Source organism: Ovis aries, chromosome 3, assembly GCF_016772045.2.
Source record: "Ovis aries strain OAR_USU_Benz2616 breed Rambouillet chromosome 3, ARS-UI_Ramb_v3.0, whole genome shotgun sequence".
Classification (NCBI taxonomy): Eukaryota; Metazoa; Chordata; class Mammalia; order Artiodactyla; family Bovidae; genus Ovis; species Ovis aries.
The window spans coordinates 173,000,331-173,018,028 of NC_056056.1; the positions used below are offsets into that span (position 1 = coordinate 173,000,331).

General features: G+C 45.5%; 1 protein-coding gene across 3 annotated transcripts in view; it reads left to right on the forward strand.

Moving 5' to 3' along the window:
* Positions 1 to 17,698, forward strand: part of STAB2 (stabilin 2) — a 171,186-nt gene that overhangs the window by 118,258 nt on the left and 35,230 nt on the right. For all 3 annotated transcript variants that reach the window (XM_060413136.1, XM_060413137.1, XM_012174923.4), the window contains exons 42-52: positions 636 to 761; positions 1,348 to 1,421; positions 2,451 to 2,522; positions 4,376 to 4,495; positions 6,731 to 6,778; positions 7,720 to 7,803; positions 8,302 to 8,448; positions 9,676 to 9,816; positions 11,828 to 11,887; positions 13,198 to 13,374; positions 15,130 to 15,219. In XM_060413136.1, the coding sequence (XP_060269119.1) occupies positions 636 to 761; positions 1,348 to 1,421; positions 2,451 to 2,522; positions 4,376 to 4,495; positions 6,731 to 6,778; positions 7,720 to 7,803; positions 8,302 to 8,448; positions 9,676 to 9,816; positions 11,828 to 11,887; positions 13,198 to 13,374; positions 15,130 to 15,219 (1,139 nt within the window). The remainder of the gene's footprint in view (positions 1 to 635; positions 762 to 1,347; positions 1,422 to 2,450; positions 2,523 to 4,375; positions 4,496 to 6,730; positions 6,779 to 7,719; positions 7,804 to 8,301; positions 8,449 to 9,675; positions 9,817 to 11,827; positions 11,888 to 13,197; positions 13,375 to 15,129; positions 15,220 to 17,698) is intronic.

Genomic DNA, 17,698 nt, shown 5'->3' on the forward strand with positions numbered 1-17,698 from the left:
GTGACCTTAGCTGTGGGCTTTTCATAGGTAAAAAATGTCCTTTATCAGGGTAAGGAAGTTGCCTTCTATTCCTAGTCTGTTGAGTGTTTTTATCATTAACAATATTGAATTTTGACAAGAGGCTCCGCTCCTTATACCAGGATGATTGTGTTTTTGTCTTTCATTCTGTTGCTGTGCTCTGTTACGTTCATTGACTTGGGGGATGTTAAACAATTGTACTCCTATATTAGTACCTCTTTCTTACAGTAAGTAATCACATTTATACATTTCTAAATCTGACCTGCAAGTATTTTCTTGAGGATATTGAATCTATATTCATGAAGGATATTAGTCTATAGTTGTTTTGTGATAGTTTTGCCTGGTTTTGGTATCAGGGTAATACTGGCCTCATAGAATGAATTGAGAAGTCTTCCCTCCTCTTTCAGTTTTTAGGAGAGCATGTGAAATTTTGGTATTTATTAAATGTTTGATAGAATTCACCAGTGACATCTGGTGCTTTGCATTCTTTTGAATTATCTATGTTTAATCCAATGCCTGCCAGTTTGAAGTAACTTCTATTTCTCAGTCACTCAAGTAAAAACACATCAATTTTCCCCCTCCTCCTTACTGCTCTGTGTCGTCTTTCTCTTCTATAGCAATCAATGCCTGTGAGATCAGCAATGGAGGTTGCTCTGCCAAGGCTATCTGCAAAAGAACCACCCCAGGAAGCCGGGTGTGTGTGTGCAAGGCAGGCTATACTGGTGATGGCATCGTGTGCATAGGTAGGTACCACCTCTCACCTGCGATTTCCAACTGCCTTTAGTTTTGACCCCTCGGTCAAGGTGCTGTCTGATCCCTCCACTTGTTTTCCATTTACTTGTTTTCCCTTGGCTGCTTAAAAGCAATCGGCTAGGAAACACTTTCACACCAAGCAGACATCCTGCTTGCCATCAAAATGTCCTCCTAAATTGAGCATCTACTGATGATTCTTCTCTGAGCCAATTACACTGTGATGGTTACAAATGTGTTTTTTTTTTTAATTCCTACATGACTTCATTCATAACATGCTGAATTAGACTCCAAAATTCTATTATTTCAAGTCCTTGGCTGCAAACACTCATATTCATTCAATAGAGGGACAGAGTCAAGCCTGCAGATACGCCTCTGCTGGCACAGTCCCGTCCCAGAGGAGGCAGTTTTGAGAAACCACAGCCAGCACCCTCCCTGTTGGGTTATTTCAGCCACAGAGTTGCCAAGAAAACTGACTCACGCCTTGACACCTGCTCTGCTTGGTTGGATCCATCAAGATGCCTTTACTTAAAAATAAGGCTCAATTCTTATGCCAGGTGTGGGATTTTTGTTTTAAAGAGATCAACCCCTGCTTGGAGAACCATGGTGGCTGCCACAGGCATGCAGAGTGCACACAGACAGGACCCAACCAGGTGAGCTCTGCCTCTCTGGGGGGCTACATTTTCCTAGTAGCAAATTCCTGCAGATACAGACCCAGGCCTGAGGGAGAGGGGCTGAGAACAGGCCTCTAGGGAGCAACAGGATGAAATCAATACATTAGAGGAAATTCTGAAACAATTCCCCTAGAGATGGTTGTTTTGGAAAGAAGAGGAAGGTGGGAGGAGCAGGGAACAAAGAGTTCATGGGGGAAAGGCCTTTCCTACAGTGGGGATTCCCTGGTAGCTCAGCTGGTAAAAAATTCACCTGTAATGCAGGAGCCCCCGCTTCAGTTCCTGGGTCAGGAAGATCCCCTGGAGAAGGGTTAGACTACCCACTCCAGTATTCTTGGGCTTCCCCAGTAGCTCAGACGGTAAAGAATCCTCCTGTAATGTGGGAGACCTGGGTTCAATCTCTGGGTTAGGAAGATCCCCTGAAGGAGGGCTTGGCAACCCACTCCAGTATTCTTGCCTAGAGAATCCCTATGGACAAGAGGAGCCTGATGGGCTACAGTCCATGGGGTCACAAAGAGTTGGACCCAACTGAGCGACTAACACAGCACAGTGCAGTGGGAAGAAGTGGGCATGTGCAAACACCAGATGGCTCCAGAATCATGAAGTTCTCCAGCCATGCTCTCCTTTCCTTCAGCTTTCTGATGCCCAGAATCTTACCATTTTTCTTGGGCTTGAGCCTCTGAAATACATGTACAACAGCAGAAGATAATGGTTTTAAGCCCTCTCTTGGTCACATACTCCCCAGCACTGTGGCTGATGCATTGCCTCCCTAGGGAGAAGGTTAGGGGAGGCGGGAGCATGTGAGGACTCCACATAAAGAAGGGGAGGGGTTGAGGGGCGAAAAGACTCAGGTGGGGAAGCTGGAGGCTCAGGAACCCGACTCTGCCTCCCTCAGTCCCTGTCACACTGTGAGCAAGCAGGAAACGGTGCATCAGAAACTGGATGGGTGATGGAGTGAGAGCCAGCAGGACCTGTCTGTGAAATGCCCCATTCTGCCTTCTTCCTGGACAGGCCGTCTGTAACTGTTTGCCAAAGTACACTGGAGATGGGAAGGTCTGCACCCTCATCAACGTCTGCTTGACCGTGAGTACAGCCCCCTCCCTGCATCTAGGGTGCGGTGTTGAGGTGGCCTCCATCAGAGCTACTTCTGGGCCATTTCTTCCTCGTGTCCCAGTTGCAGAGTTGGAGACACTGCAGTCTCTGCCTCCGTCTTCATGTGGCCTCACCTCTGTGTCTGGGTTTCCTCTTCCAGTGAGGACACTAGTGGACTTAAGACCCCCTGGTTAATCTAGGACATTGCATCTCCGAGATCCTTCATTGCATCTGCAAAGACTCTTTTTTCTAAATAAGGTCCCATTCACAGAGACCAGGGCTTAGGATGTAGACATAGCTTAGGGGGGGGCACATAATTCAACCCACCCCAGAGCGGGAGGAGAAGGGGTCTCTGGCCCCAGTCACAGAACGAGCGCATGGCAGAGTCAGAACTTGAGGCCCTGTCTGTCTGACTCACAGGCCACACCCTTGACCACCTCTTGTGCTTGTTTCTCCACGAGGCTCTGATCCCCAGCAGAGGCCCAGCTCATACACCTTCCCTCCTCATCCACATCTCTGCCCACGTGAGAGCCTCCTGCAAGCATGAAAACAGCACAGATACTCCATAATTAAAGCCCCTTCTCTCCAGGCGAGGTCCCTACTGTCCCCCGTGATGGTCTGTCTGTTCTACACCAACTGCCTTCTGGCTGGTGACTATTACTTTTCTATCATGGATTAGAGTTTAGCTGTCAGCTGAGAAGTGTCAAACAAGATTGATGCCTTTCTAGTTAACTCCTGGGTGCTGATAAACTTCCCATTTGGCAACTCTGGACTGATCTCTTCAGGGCTGGAGATCTGCTGGGATGGACTTGCCATCTTGAGATATGGGCACACCTCAGAGACATTGTGGCTTTGGTTCCACACCACCAAAATACAGTGACTGTTACAAGAGAGCAAGTCACGAGAATTTTTGGTGTCCCAATACATATAAAATTTATATTTACACTATATTGAAATCTGTTAAGTATGCAATAACATTATGTCTAAAAAATACAATGTATGTAAGCCAACCATACTTCAATTTTAAAAAGAAGACATTAAGAGTTAAATAAATAAATAATGTAGTGGGTTGCCCAGAAAGTTCATTTGGATTCACTTGTGACATCTCATGGAAAAGCCCAAACGAACTTTTTGGCAAACTCAATACATACCTTAATTTAAAAAAACACTTCATTACTAAACATTGATAACCATCATCCAACAACACAAAGTCATCACAAACCTCCAATCTGTAAAAATCACAGTACCTGCAGAGTTCAGTAAAATGAGGCATGTCTGTGTAAGGCTGGGTCAGTAGGATGACTCTTACAACTTTAGGAAGATGGAACACAGATTCAGGAAAAGGGCAAATTATGCAAACCAGTCAGTTCAGTCGCTCAGTCGGGTTCAACTCGTTGCGACTCCATGGACTGCAGCACGCTAGGCTTCCCTGTCCATCACCAACTTCCGGAGCTTACTCAAACTCATGTCCGTTGAGTTGGTGATGCCATCCAGCCATCTCATCCTCTGTTGTCCCTTTCTCCTCCTGCCTTCAGTCATTCCCATCATCAGGGTCTCTTTTCCAATGAGTCAGTTCTTCGCATCAGGTGGCCAAACTATTGGAGCTTCAGCATCAGTCCTCCCAATGAATATTCAGGACTGATTTCCCTTAGGATTGATTGGTTTGATCTCCTTGCTGTCCAAGGGACTCTCAAGAGTCTTCTCCAACACCACAGTTCAAAAGAAACCAGTCAGAGTGTAAGACAAAAAGTGAATGTCAATACAGAATTGCTTTGTGAGCGTTGACAGGGCTGGCAAGCTAACTGGTCTGATTTCTATCCCCCACTCCTTGGAAATTTTACCAGAATAATGGCGGCTGTAGTGAATTTGCTATCTGCAACCACACTGGACAAGATGAAAGGACTTGTACTTGCAAACCAAACTACATTGGGGATGGGTTTACCTGCCGTGGCAACATCCATCAGGTAATGCAAGGCATGTTTCTGTAAAGGGAACTCCACTTTCCTCCTTGTGTGAAGAATCTAAGGCACTGAGAAGGGTGCAAGAGTTTTGTTCCATATAAAACTAAAATGTGAGGGGGGTCCCTGGAGGGACCTGGAGGTCCAGTGGTTAAGACTTTGCACTTCCATCATAGGGTTTGATCCCTGGTCTGGGAACTAAGACCCCACATGCCACACAGTTCAGTTCAGTCACTCAGTCGTGTCTGACTCTTTGCAACCCCATGGACTGCAGCACGCCAGGCCTCCCTGTCCATCGCCAACTCCCGGAGTTTATTCAAACTCATGTCCATTGAGTCAGTGATGCCATCCAACCATCTCATCCTCTGTCTCCTCCTGCCTTCAATCTTTCCCAGCATCAGGGTCTTTTCCAATGAGTCAGTTCTTTGTATCAGGTGGCCAAAGTATTGGAGTTTGAGCATCAGTCCTTCCAATGAATATTCAGGACTGATTTCCTTTAGGCTGAACTGGTTGGACCTCCTTGCAGTCCAAGGGACTCTCAACAGTCTTCTTCAACAACACAGTTCAAAAGCATCAATTCTTCGGCGCTCAACTTTCCTTATAGTCCAGCTCTCACATCCATACATGACTACTGGAAAAACCATAGCTTTGACTAGATAGACCTTGGTTGGCAAAGTAATATCTCTGCTTTTTAATATGCTGTCTAGGTTAGTCATAACTTTTCTTCCAAGGAGCAAGCATCTTTTAATTTCATGGCTACAGTCACCATCCGCAGTGATTTTGGAGCCCAAAAAATAGTCCATCACTGTTTCCATTGTTTCCCCATCTATTTACCATGAAGTGATGGGGCCAGATCCCATGATGTTAGTTTTCTTAATGTTGAGTTTTAAGCCGACTTTTTCACTCTCATCTTTCACTTTCATCAAGAGGCTCTTTAGTTCTTCTCTTTCTGCCATAAGGGTGGTGTCATCTGCATATCTGAGGTTATTGATATTTCTCCCAGCAATCTTGATTCCAGCTTGTGCTTCTTCCAGCCCAGTGTTTCTCATGATGCACTCTGCATATAAGTTAATTAAGCAGGGAGACAATATACAGCCTTGACGTACTCCTTTTCCTATTTGGAACCAGTCTGTTGTGCCATGTCCACTTCTACATGTTCCCTGTCCACACAGCATGGCCAAAATGTAAAACAAACAAACAAAACTATAAAACATGGAAACTTTATCTTCCCATGAGAATTCACTTGATCTGGCATGCAGTGATTCAGATTAACAGTTCTCAAGTCAGAAAATGCCTGGGTATGAATTCAGCTCAACCAGTTATTATGGTAATGTGGCTTTAGGCAGATTATATCACCTCTTTGTGATATATCTGTTTTCTAGCCTTTAAAAGAAAATAATGGTAGCATTCCCAGCGAATTGTTATAGGATTTCAATGAAACAACGTGTGTAGCAGGCACAGAGTACACAGTAACTCAAACGCATGGCCATGATGTAGGCTGTTGTTGGGGTGTGTGTGTGTGTGTGTGTGTGTGTGTGTGTGAACATACCTGAGCATCTGTACTTGGTGGAGAGATGCTTGGATGTGATACCTGTAGATGTCTACCTATTATAAAGTGAACATCCTGTTTTTTGGTTTAAAGAGGGATCAGAGCATTCTGGCTGATTCAAATATTCTTGTTAGTAGAGAAAATAAATCTGCCATAAACCTATGACAGATTTTTCTAATACTTGAACTTTCAGAAATGCTCTTAAAGCTCAGGTACTTCTATAACTGGCTGAACCTCTCCATGGTAAATCAGATGGTGACTCCAGGAAGCTTTGAGAACTCACAGTATATCCACACTGTCATTCTGAACATCAGTCGCGAGCCTACAGGTGAGACTTGTTTAAGAGGCCTGCCCTGGCAGTGCATTCGTGCATGCTCAGTCACTGAGTTATGTCAGACTCTTTGCGACCCCATGGACTGTAGCCCATAAGCAGGCTCCTCTGTTCATGGGATTTCCCAGGCAAGAATACTGAAGTAGGTTGCCATTTCCTACTCCAAGGTATCTTCCCAACCCAGGGATCAAACCCACATCTCCTGCATTGGCAGGCAAAGTCTTTACCACTGAGCCACCTGTTAAGCTCTAAAAAGATGGTAGATTCTCCCAATCTTGGAGAAATTGCCTTGTGATGACCCTCTATTGTTCTTGTGTTTGATTCACAGCCATTAAGTGGACCTTTTTGTCTTTGTTTCCAGGAGCTTCCCAAGAATCCAAAAACATCTCAGTTTTACTTCCAGTTGCTGGTAAGAATGAGTATGTATGTCAAACTAGAAGAATTGAGTCTCAAACCCTGATATGGGTTAAAGATATGAGATTAAATCTGTAACCTCTGGAGTAGGTAAAGATAGAAGACAGTCCTGGAAACTACATTTCTGCAATACTCTCTGTGTTGGTCATCTGTGAATTTCTCAGGCCCCAGGTGGACAGCACACGAGTGGAATAAAGGTTGCCTTTGCCTGTTGCACATGTGAGAATGTATTTTATGAAAAAAAAACAGCCATCCAACTCGTTGAGACAAGAAGCATTACTAGGGCAATCAGCTAACTCTTTGGGTGAAAATATTAAGTTAAATCTTTCTGCTTCTCATACATCAGAATACAGTCCAGAGATATTGAAGAAAAAGAATAAAAATCTATAAGAGTAAAATCTAGAAGAAAATATAAGTAACCATAAGTCCTCAGCCTTGGCAAGAACACAGAACAGTTGAGTAAATTGTCATATTACTTACATTTGCATTCTTATCTCAACCATAGAAAACATTTAGTGTGTGAAAGAGACACACTGGCAAAAAGTTATCTGGAAATGACAGGCATCTTTCTAGGTAGTAGGATTATGGGTAGTTATTTTCTTTTTTATACTATATTTTCAAATCTTTCATACCAATAAACGTATGTCATTCTACAACCAGATAAAAATGAACATTATTTCCATGTCTAAGGAAGTGGGTGATTCTGAATCTAAGGCTAAATGAAACACAAGTCTCCCCATTCAGTTTTTCTCTCCTCTCTGCCATCGTGTACTCTCTCTCTTTTATTTGTCTGAGCCCCTGCCTTTACTTATGTTAGGTATTGGGTTGGCTGAAAAGTTCATTTGGGTTTTTCCATACGACGGTACAAAAAAGCTTGAATGAACTTTTTGGCCCACCCAATACATGGCATGTGGCCCCCACTTGCCTTCCCCACAGGAACATTCTGTGCGAGACCTGATTGGCCCTGGCCCCTTCACTGTCCTGGCACCTTTATCTGCAGCCTTTGATGAGGAATCCCAGGTAAGCATGAAGCTAGAGGCAGGTAGGTAGAAGAGCTTTGGGACTGGAACACAATCTTTGGGCATTACCCTGGAACCAACACGAAAGACATTTCTAAACAGGAGATTTAGAATCAGCTGGAGGAGACCAGCAATGAAAGGGGTTGCCTGTCAGTGTGGGAACCCCCATCAGGAGAAGCATTCAAGTGGATTTGGGGTCACCACTAGCAGAGACTTCTAGAGGACATCCCTAAATAGGGTAGGCGATTGGGAAAGACCAACCATTCTTAAATAATTTAAACCCTGATAGATACCCCTCCAAAAAAAAAGGAATGCTAGATTAATGGGATATAAATAGGTTCTTTTCTTGCAGAATTTATCAGAGGCTTTACTGTCTAACATTCACTTGGACTCTTCATGCTGGATTATCCATTAATATGTAATAATGTAGAAAGCATTTATTGAATATTTCCAGCCAGAGGGCTGCTAGCTCTGGCTGGAACCCTCGGATCTATTGCAGATTAAGGACTGGGACAAAGGGGGCCTGATGCCCCAGATTCTTCGGTATCACGTGATCGCCTGCCACCAGCTGCTTCTGGAAAACCTGAAATTGACCCCAAATGCTACTTCTCTCCAAGGGGAGTCACTTGTCATCTCCGTGTCTCAGGTAGGAGAAGCCACTTCAGGAAGGTGCTCATTTTCCTTGGGCCCTCTCTCCTTCCTCTTCCTTAGAGCAATAAGAGTAATAATAATAATAACAACTAACGCATGTGGGAATGACTGCTCTATGCCAGCTACTATCCTAATTGTCTGATGTGTGTATGCTAAGTCACTTCAGTCGTGTCCGACTCTTTGAGACACATGGACTGTAGCCTGCCAGACTCCTCTGTCCATGCGATTTTCCAGGCAACAATACTGGAGTGGGTTGCCATGCCCTCCTCCAGGGGATCTTCCCACCCAAGAATCAAACCTGTGTCTCCTATGACTCCTGCACTGCAGACAGATTCTTTATCCCTGAGCCACTGGGGATATGTACTAACTGATTTAATCCTCAGAATCCCATAATGTAGATATTATTATTTTCCTCAATTTAAAAATTAGGAAACTGAACTCAGGTTAAGTAGCTTTTCCAAGGTCACACACCAAGTAAATATTAATATTAGAGCTGGAATTGAAACTCAGAGGCAAGGCAGCTTCAGGTGGTCAAGAGAACTGCTTTCAGCAGTAGCTGGGGAGGGATGAAAGCTTTTGTTCAAATCCTTGACCATACTGATGCCTTCCCTCACCACAAAAAGAAACACATGGTGACTGTGGAATTCATGACAAAGGGAAAAAGTATGTGGTGGGGTCAGAAGAGGGGTTGCTAGGGAAGACATCTGAAAGAGAAGCCAATTTTGATCAGCTTATTATTTCATATTGGAGAATCACAGTGAAATAACTGTTTTGGTTAATTATTCAGTCGCTGAGTTGTGTGTGACTCTTTGCAACCCCGTGGATTGCAGTATGCCAGGCTTCCCTGTCCTTCACTGTCTCCCAGAGTTTGCTCAGACTCATGTCCATTGAGTCGGTGATGCCATCCAACCATCTCATCCTATCACCCACTTCTCTTCCTGCTCTCCATCTTTCCCAGCATCATGGTCTTTTCCAATGAGTTGGCTCTTCGCATCAGGTGGCCAAAGTACTGGAGATTATTTGCTATTAACTTCTCCAGGTGAAAACTATATTCTTGATATATGCTTAAGTAATTTGGATCTTCAGATTTTGCTCACAGCTCTGCTTGAACATTCACTGTCATGATGGTTTAATATGTTCACAGAATATTTTGCAAGAAGTGATTTTGTGTCTATTTCTCTTTGTGCTCATTTCCTCTTTTTTCTTTTTTGGTTGATTTCAGGACATGGTGTTGATAAATAATAAAGCCAGGATCATATCCAGTGATATCATCTGTACAAACGGAATCATCCACGTCATAGATAAACTGCTGTCTCCCCAAAACTTGCTTATCACTCCTAGAGATGCCTCTGGAACAATTCTGGTGGGTGAACTCATTGTCAGATTCTCAGCATGGAGTGACTCATAAGATGTAATTTATTATCTCAATTCTGCTTTTGAGGCATTGTTCAAGACAGTTAAATTTTGCTGCTTCAGTCTCAAGTTACTATTAAAAACCTCACTGGGGCTTCCTTGGCAGTTTAGTGGTTAAGACTCTGCACTTTCACAGAAGGAGATGCTGGCTTCGATCCCTAGTCAGAGAAATAAGATCCCACAAGCCACATGTCACGCTACCCCCCAAGAAAAACAAAACCTCATTAATACTGTTCTTGCGTGCATGCTAAGTCGCTTCAGTCATATCCGACTCTTTGCAACCCTATGAACTGTAGCCCGCCAGGCTCCTCTGTCCATGGGATTCTCCAGGCAAGAATTCTGGAGTGGGTTGCCATACCCTCCTCCAGGGGATCTTCTCAAACCAGGAATCGAGCCTGAGTCTTTTATGTCTCCTGCATTGGCAGGCAGGTTCTTTACCAGTAGAGTCACCTGAGAAGCCCATAAGAAATACTATTCTTCAGTTCAGTTCAGTCACTCAGTCGTGTCCGACTCTTTGCGACCCCATGAATCGCAGCACGCCGGGCCTCCCTGTCCATCACCAACTCCTGGAGTTCACTCAGACTCATGTCCATCGAGTCAGTGATGCCATCCAGCCATCTCATCCTCTGTCATCCCCTTCTCCTCCTGCCCCCAATCCCTCCCAGCATCAAAGTCTTTTCCAATGAGTCAACTGTTCTCATGAGGTGGCCAAAGTACTGGAGTTTCAGCTTCAGCATCATTCCTTCCAAAGAAATCCCAGGGCTGATCTCCTTCAGAATGGAGTGGTTGGATCTCCCTGCAGTCCAAGGGACTCTCAAGAGTCTTCTCCAACACCACAGTTCAAAAGCATCAATTCTTTGGCTCTTAGCTTTCTTCACAGTACTATTCCTAGTAAGAAGTAAATAGGTGAAAGACTATTTAAAATAGTTGAATGGATTTTGTAAATTATTCCTTAGTTTCCACAAGGGCAGGTTGTGCATAGATTTGGAAGATGGAGAAATTACATAGATGGGTGATAACGATGATGAGAGAGATGATAGATAGATGAGCCACAGGTAGATAGGCACATAGGTAGGCAGACAGATAGACGGACAGATACCATTAAAACTAAGAAAGTGAAAGTGAAGTCGCTCAGTCATGCCTGACTCTTTGTGACCCCATGGACAGTGGCCTGCACGAAGCTCCTCCGTTCATGGGATTCTCCAGGCAAGAGTGCTGGAGTGGGTTGCCATTTCCTTCTCCAGGGAATCTTCCCAACCCAGGGATCGAACCCAGGTCTCCCGCATTGTAGAGAGACGCTTTACCGTCTGAGCCACCAGGGAAGTAAACATCTTCTCAATGGACAGAAAAGACACTTTCAACTTTTTCGTTACTTTTTAGTGTTGGGTTCTCATTGCAGACAGCCGAATCCACTGTATCTCATTTAAATAAAAAGGAGTTTCTAAGGATGTTAAGTATATCACCAAATCTCTTGGAAAGCAAGAGAGCCTAATTCAGACACTACACAGCTGGGGACAAAGTAGCCGGGGCACTTGTGAAGGGAGGACACCTGACTCCCCCACAGGGCCGTTCAGAACCAGCTCTGCCCGTGCCCTCTGTCTCCGGCCCCATCACTAGGAGACAAGAGTCTGCATACCACATGCCTCCAGCCCTGTGACCATCAGAAGATCTAATAGCCCTGCTAGCAGCCACCACCTCCTCGTGTCGTGTCTTTCTGCCTATAAGTTTTGCACAAGCACTTCTGCTTGGAGGATCCCATACCACATGTGGGACTCTAGCTGCGGGGCAGTCTGGGAAAACGTAGCGCGTAGCCATCCAGCCCCTGTGATACGGAAAGGCAGGCGTACAACCTACAGAGCCTCCTGTTATCTTCCCCTCATTTTATTCAGTTGAGCTTTTGTTAAAGTGCTTTGTGAACTGTACGAATAAAAGTTTCATTCCCATTCTTACTATCTTTGCAGCAAAATCTTACAACAGTGGCCATGAACCACGGCTACGGCAAATTTAGCAACTTGATTCAGGTAAAAGCCTCGGAGAAAAGTTGCCTCAGAGGGTGTAACCTACCTAACGGGGTTTGGTTTTTTGTCTGTTACAGAGTTTTTGTTTGCGGCACTAGCCAGCTGCTGTGGGGTTTTAAGGAAGTCTCATGTTCTGGAGAATACAGTCATGCTTTGCCACTCCATCCCCCAAATGTTTCCTCGCTGAGTTAGAAGTTAAAGTATTTGAGGCTAGAGGGAGGGAAAGGAATTAGGATGTGCCCATTCCTAAAATAGGGGCTTATGTCTGGAATGAGCACCCCCTTTACTGAGATGGGGAAGCTGAGAGGCAAAGACGGGAAATCTCTGCCCATTAGACAGGCAGAAATTACATCTCAAACCACATTTTTCTGACATCAGAGACAAGTCCCACGAATTGTGTAGAGAAATTTCTTGTTCAAAGATTTCAGAGAATAATCAGGAAGGAGCAGATTCTTCCACGACCTCCTCCACCACCTACCCCAGCAGTCTCAGGAGGTCTCTAAGAACCCTAGGGTCCCCATAGCACAGACTGCAAACCTCTGTGCAGACCAGCGATTTCCAGAGGGGTCTGGGGCTTGGACTCTCTGGGGAGCTTTTTAGAAAAGGAGATTGGAAGGTGCTCATAATAAGACTCTCCAGTGGTGTTACAGACCAGTATCTTTGCCCACCCACCCACTCCCTAAACCTTCTAGTGCCCCCACCCCTGGGCATTGGGTCTGCTTGAACACAAGCTTTTATAGCAAGTTAAAAGGCTCTCTGGGTCTCAAAAAGAGGGAATCACAATGCACTTCATAGGGTCTTGGGAAAACTACGAGGAAAAATGTATATGATGTACAAGAAAAAATGTAGATTCTCAGAATGATTCTTTGCCAGTCACCTGGCAATTTCTTTTTTGAGTTTATGTGATCTAGAAATCCTCTAAATATATACAACTATCTCAAAATTGTATAGGTTTCACATTTTTAAAGGAAATATGGGGAAAGTGCTACGTGGGTCTTCCAGAAATTAAAACGTTTGGACGAGAGTAGTGGCGAAAAAAGAGTCTTGCTAAAGTGTGTTTCCCTATTAACTAAGCCCAGAATTGGCTTTTCTGTTTTACTTTCTAAGAAAATCAGAGTCAGAATGACAGGAGTGTGAAGAAGGCCTCTAGTTTCAGGCTGAATCTCGCTTAAACTAGCCAAAGGCCTGAGAAGCCCCATGGCGGCAGGCACAGAGAGGGCCCCAGGCTGGCTTTTGCTCTGGCCCTTGGGTTCCAGAGCCAGGGCTTCTTGGCTGGGCTTTGGGGCGCACCTGACCAACTCCTTGTGTTTCAGGACTCTGGCTTGCTGAGTGTCATCACAAACCCAATCCACACCCCAGTCACACTTTTCTGGCCCAGTGACCAAGCTCTCCAAGCCCTGCCCCGTGAACAACAGGATTTCCTGTTCAACCAAGACAACCAGGACAAGCTGAAGGAGTACTTGAAGTTCCATGTGATCCGAGATGCCAAGGTATTCTGTTTTCACACAGACGGGAACGGCAAGGCTGCCCTCGAGGTGATCAAATCCAGGAACTGTCTTGACCTCTCAGCCCCCGTGGTGTTGGGAGGTCTGAGCATCCCCTGCCCCCGCTGTGTCCTCCTCTGGCTGGCTGTGGGGAACTGACCACAAGAGTATAGCTCATCTGGTTCTGTTTCTCCCCCACCATGCATCCTTCCCCTCTTCTACTGCAGACCAGCTCCCTCCCTTCCCTAGTTCACAAGGCAAAGTGTCTCTTGACAGTTCCCAAGTTTCTCCCAGAGGGACTCTTTCTCCCCCAGTTCCAGAGTTTCTAGGCAAAGGACGGATTCATCCAGCTGCGACCAGTTGTTGGCTCGTGTACCGATCTACTGCGATTAGGGGAGCAGGATTCTGTAGGAACATGGCAGCTCTTGCTGAAACCCTGTCCCTCTGAATCCTCCACCAGGACCGTTTCCCCCGAGGAGTAAGACATCTAATCCAAGAGGGCCTGCTGTCCTCACTTGGGTTAATTTGTAGGTCCTGTGTTAGTTTCCTAGGCTGCCATAACCAATGACCGCAAACTGGGTGACTTGAAACAGTAGAAATAAATCCCCTCGGAGTTCTGGGGACTGGAAGTCTGAGATCAAGGTGTTGACAAGGTTGTTTCTGCTGGAATTCCCAAGGGAGAGGCTGTTGCCTGCCTTCTTCCTGGCTTCTGGTGGTGTCCAGACATCCTCGGCACCCCAGGCTTGTAGCTACATCCCTCCAGTCTCGGCTTCTGTTGTCACGTGGCTGGCTGTCCTCTCCCCGTGTGTTTCTGTGTCTTCACATGGCACTCTCCTCTTCTCTCTTCTTCTTAAGATGACACCAGTCTTTTTGGATTAAGGGCCCACTCTACTCTGGTGGCCCAGAGGTTAAAGCGTCTGCCTCCAATGCGGGAGACCTGGGTTCAATCCCTGGGTCGGGAAGATCCCCTGGAGAAGGAAATGGCAACCCACTCCAGTATTCTTGCCTGGAGAATCCCCTGGACAGAGGAGCCTGGTGGGCTACAGTCCACGGGGTCACAAAGAGTCAGACACAACTGAGCGACTTCAACTCAACTACTCTGGTATGGGCTTCCCTGGTGGCTCAGACATTAAAGAATCTGCCTGTAATGCAGGAGATCTGGGTTCGATCCCTGGATCAAGAAGATCCCCTGGAGAAGGGAATGGCTACCCACTCCAGTATTCTTGCCTGGAGAATTCCAGGGACATAGAAGCCTGGCAGGCTACAGTCCATGGGGCCGCAGAGAGTCGGACACGACTGAGTGACTAACACTCTCTCTACTTTAATGTGACCTCATCTCAACCAATTACATCTGCAATGATCTCATTTCCAAGGAAGATCACATTTTGAGGTAATGGGGACCTAGCTTCAGTGAAACTTTTGAGGGGTCACAATTCAACCCATCACGGAGCCCTAATGCAATTTCCCTAACCCTGGTCTGCCGCAGGCTTTGTGCAGCAACACAGCATCTTCCATGGACTCCTGAACACAGAAGGGGAAGGAAGGGTGACTGAAACAAGCTGGAGAGTTTCCTACAGAAAAAAAGGCCAACTTCTTAGAGAATCCACACTTATTCTTCCTTTTGATTCTGTCTACTGTCATTTTGAAGCTGGAATTATTAGAACTCAGAAAAAAAAATCTTGCATCTAAATTTGGTTTGTTAGCAAAGCTCCTTCTTCAACGCAGATTCAGGGTATTAATATGATCCCATCACTCCTACAGGTCTTGGCAGTGGATCTCCCCAGATCTGCTACCTGGAAGACCCTGCAAGGTTCTGAGCTGAGTGTGAAGTGTGGAGCTGGCAGTGACATCGTGAGTATTGTCACCCAGAGCAGGGGCGGGGGCAGAGAATGCATGCCTCAACCATTGCCACTTCCAGGAGATGTTTCATTTTTTCCCACATTGGTAGCAAGTTCTTTCTCTCAGTGCTTTCATGACTATATCCCCTGAATAAGTGAATATGAAAACCCTGATAAGTCCTGGCCAGCCCAAGCCCTCACCAGGTGTCAGGGAGCCCCCCTTACACTTGTAGAAAGTAGCTTCTGGTTGATTTTTCAGAAGATTTATTTTCCAGTGTGAGATACCTCCCTGAAACAAGAGAGAACGCAGTCATTGCTTTCCCTTCCTTCCTGGCCCCTCTGCAGCCTCCCCTCCAGCCCTCTCTTGGCCATCAGGGCCAGCTCTGGGCCATATCTACCTAGATCAGCAAACAGAGAGAAAATTTGCAATTTTCACCTTCTTTGGCTAGTTCCTGACAATATTACCTTCCTGTAATTCCACATGATAAGTAGATTTGGTGGGATAATAGTAGCTACACCCTGTATCTTATATTTAATGGAAAATGACAGTGGCTTAAATATATAAGTGTTTAGCTCTCTTTAAAAAAAAAAAAAAGACTACAAGTAGCCAATCCAGAGTTAGTATGATAGCTCACTGAGGGAGCTCCTTCTGTCTTTCTGCTCTGTAGCATGTATTTCTAGCCTCACAGTCACCTCAAGGTCCAACATGACTGCTGGAGGTCCAGCCATCACACTTACTTTCTAAGCAGGGGAAAGTGAAGAAGTGATTTACCTCCAAACTGAGTCGGTTACCTTCAGGGAGCCTTCAGAGAAGTCTCAGACAACATTTTGTTTACATCTTCTGACAAGCAAGAATCCCTCTTGATGATTGGATTGGAATGGCATTAAATTTGTTCCTGAATCCAAAGAGTGTTAACATCTTTACACCCCAACTTCTGGAAAGTTATCCCAATGTACTTATACTCTTGAGATCAGCTACACTATCTCCATAGGAACTGGGAACTTATCAAAAGAATGTCAACTGTTCATCCTGAGTGCTCAGAGAAGGCGATGGCACCCCACTCCAGTACTCTTGCCTGGAAAATCCCATGGACCAGGAGCCTGGTAGGCTGCTGTCCATGGAGCCACTATGAGTCGGACATGACTGAACGACTTCACTTTCATTTTTCACTTTCATGCATTGGAGAAGGAAATGGCAACCCACTCCAGTGTTCTTGCCTGGAGAATCCCAGGGACAGGGGAGCCTTGTGGGTACACAGAGTCAGACATGACTGAAGCGACCTAGCAGCATCCTGAGTGCTAGTAAGGCTTTCAGAGCACTTTGTATTCAGAGTACCATTTAGTTAAACTTTACATGCAATGTAATCACTAATCCTATCCACCTGGTGAAAACAACTAAACCTCAGTGAAGTTTAGGGACTGGCTCGTATAGTGCAAGAGTGAAAGTGCGGGGATTCAACTACAGTTTTCTAGTGTTCTTCCCACTGAATCACACTGTGTGTGTCCTATCAAACACTACTGAGATGTCTTTTTCTTTTCATGGAACTTTCTAAAAGCATTTTGCTTCCTGTTGAGGGGTGGGGGTGGGGAATATATCCATCAATTTACTAGCTGTGTGGACTTTAGGAAGGGATGCTCAAGGATTGTTGCAAGAATTAAACAAAATAATGTATCTAGAGCATGATTTAGACAATGTCTTCTTGTTCAGTCAATAAGTTGTGTGACTCTTTGAGATCCCATGGACTGCAGCACGCTAGGCTCCTCTATCCTTCACTATGTCCAGAATTTGCTCAAACTCATGTTCATTGTGTCAGTGATACCATCCAACCATCTCATCCTCTGTTGCCCACTTCTCCTGCCCTCAATCTTTCCCAGCATCAGGGTATTTCCAATGAGTTGGCTCTTTGCATCAGGTGGCCAAAATATTAGAGCTTCAGCATCAGTCCTTCTAATGAATGTTCACGGTTGATTTCCTTTAGGATTAACTGGTTTGATCCCCTTGTAGTCCAAGGGACTCTCAAGAATCTTCTCCAGCAGTACAATTCAAAAGCATCAATGCCTGCTGCTGCTGCTAAGTCGCTTCAGTCGTGTCTGACTCTGTGCGACCCCATAGACGGCAGCCCACCAGGCTCCCCCACCCCTGGGATTCTCCAGGCAAGAACACTGGAGTGGGTTGCCATTTCCTTCTCCAATGCATGAAAGTGAAAAGTGAAAGTGAAGATGTTCAGTCGTGTCCGACTCTTAGTGACCCCATGGACTGCAGCCTACCAGGCTCCTGTGTCCATGGGATTCTTCAGGCAAGAGTACTGGAGTGGGGTGCCATTGCCTTCTCCTAGTGCATGTGAAAAAGAAGTTGCTGTCATTATAAGGTTAAAGCCTGTCACTGTATGGAAAGGAAGTGGTGCTGGAGCTTTGCTAGGTGCTGGCACTAAATAAGAAAACTGGGTAACTGCCTGTGAAGTGGCCGTGTCAGCCAAGTTTATCCTGAGCCA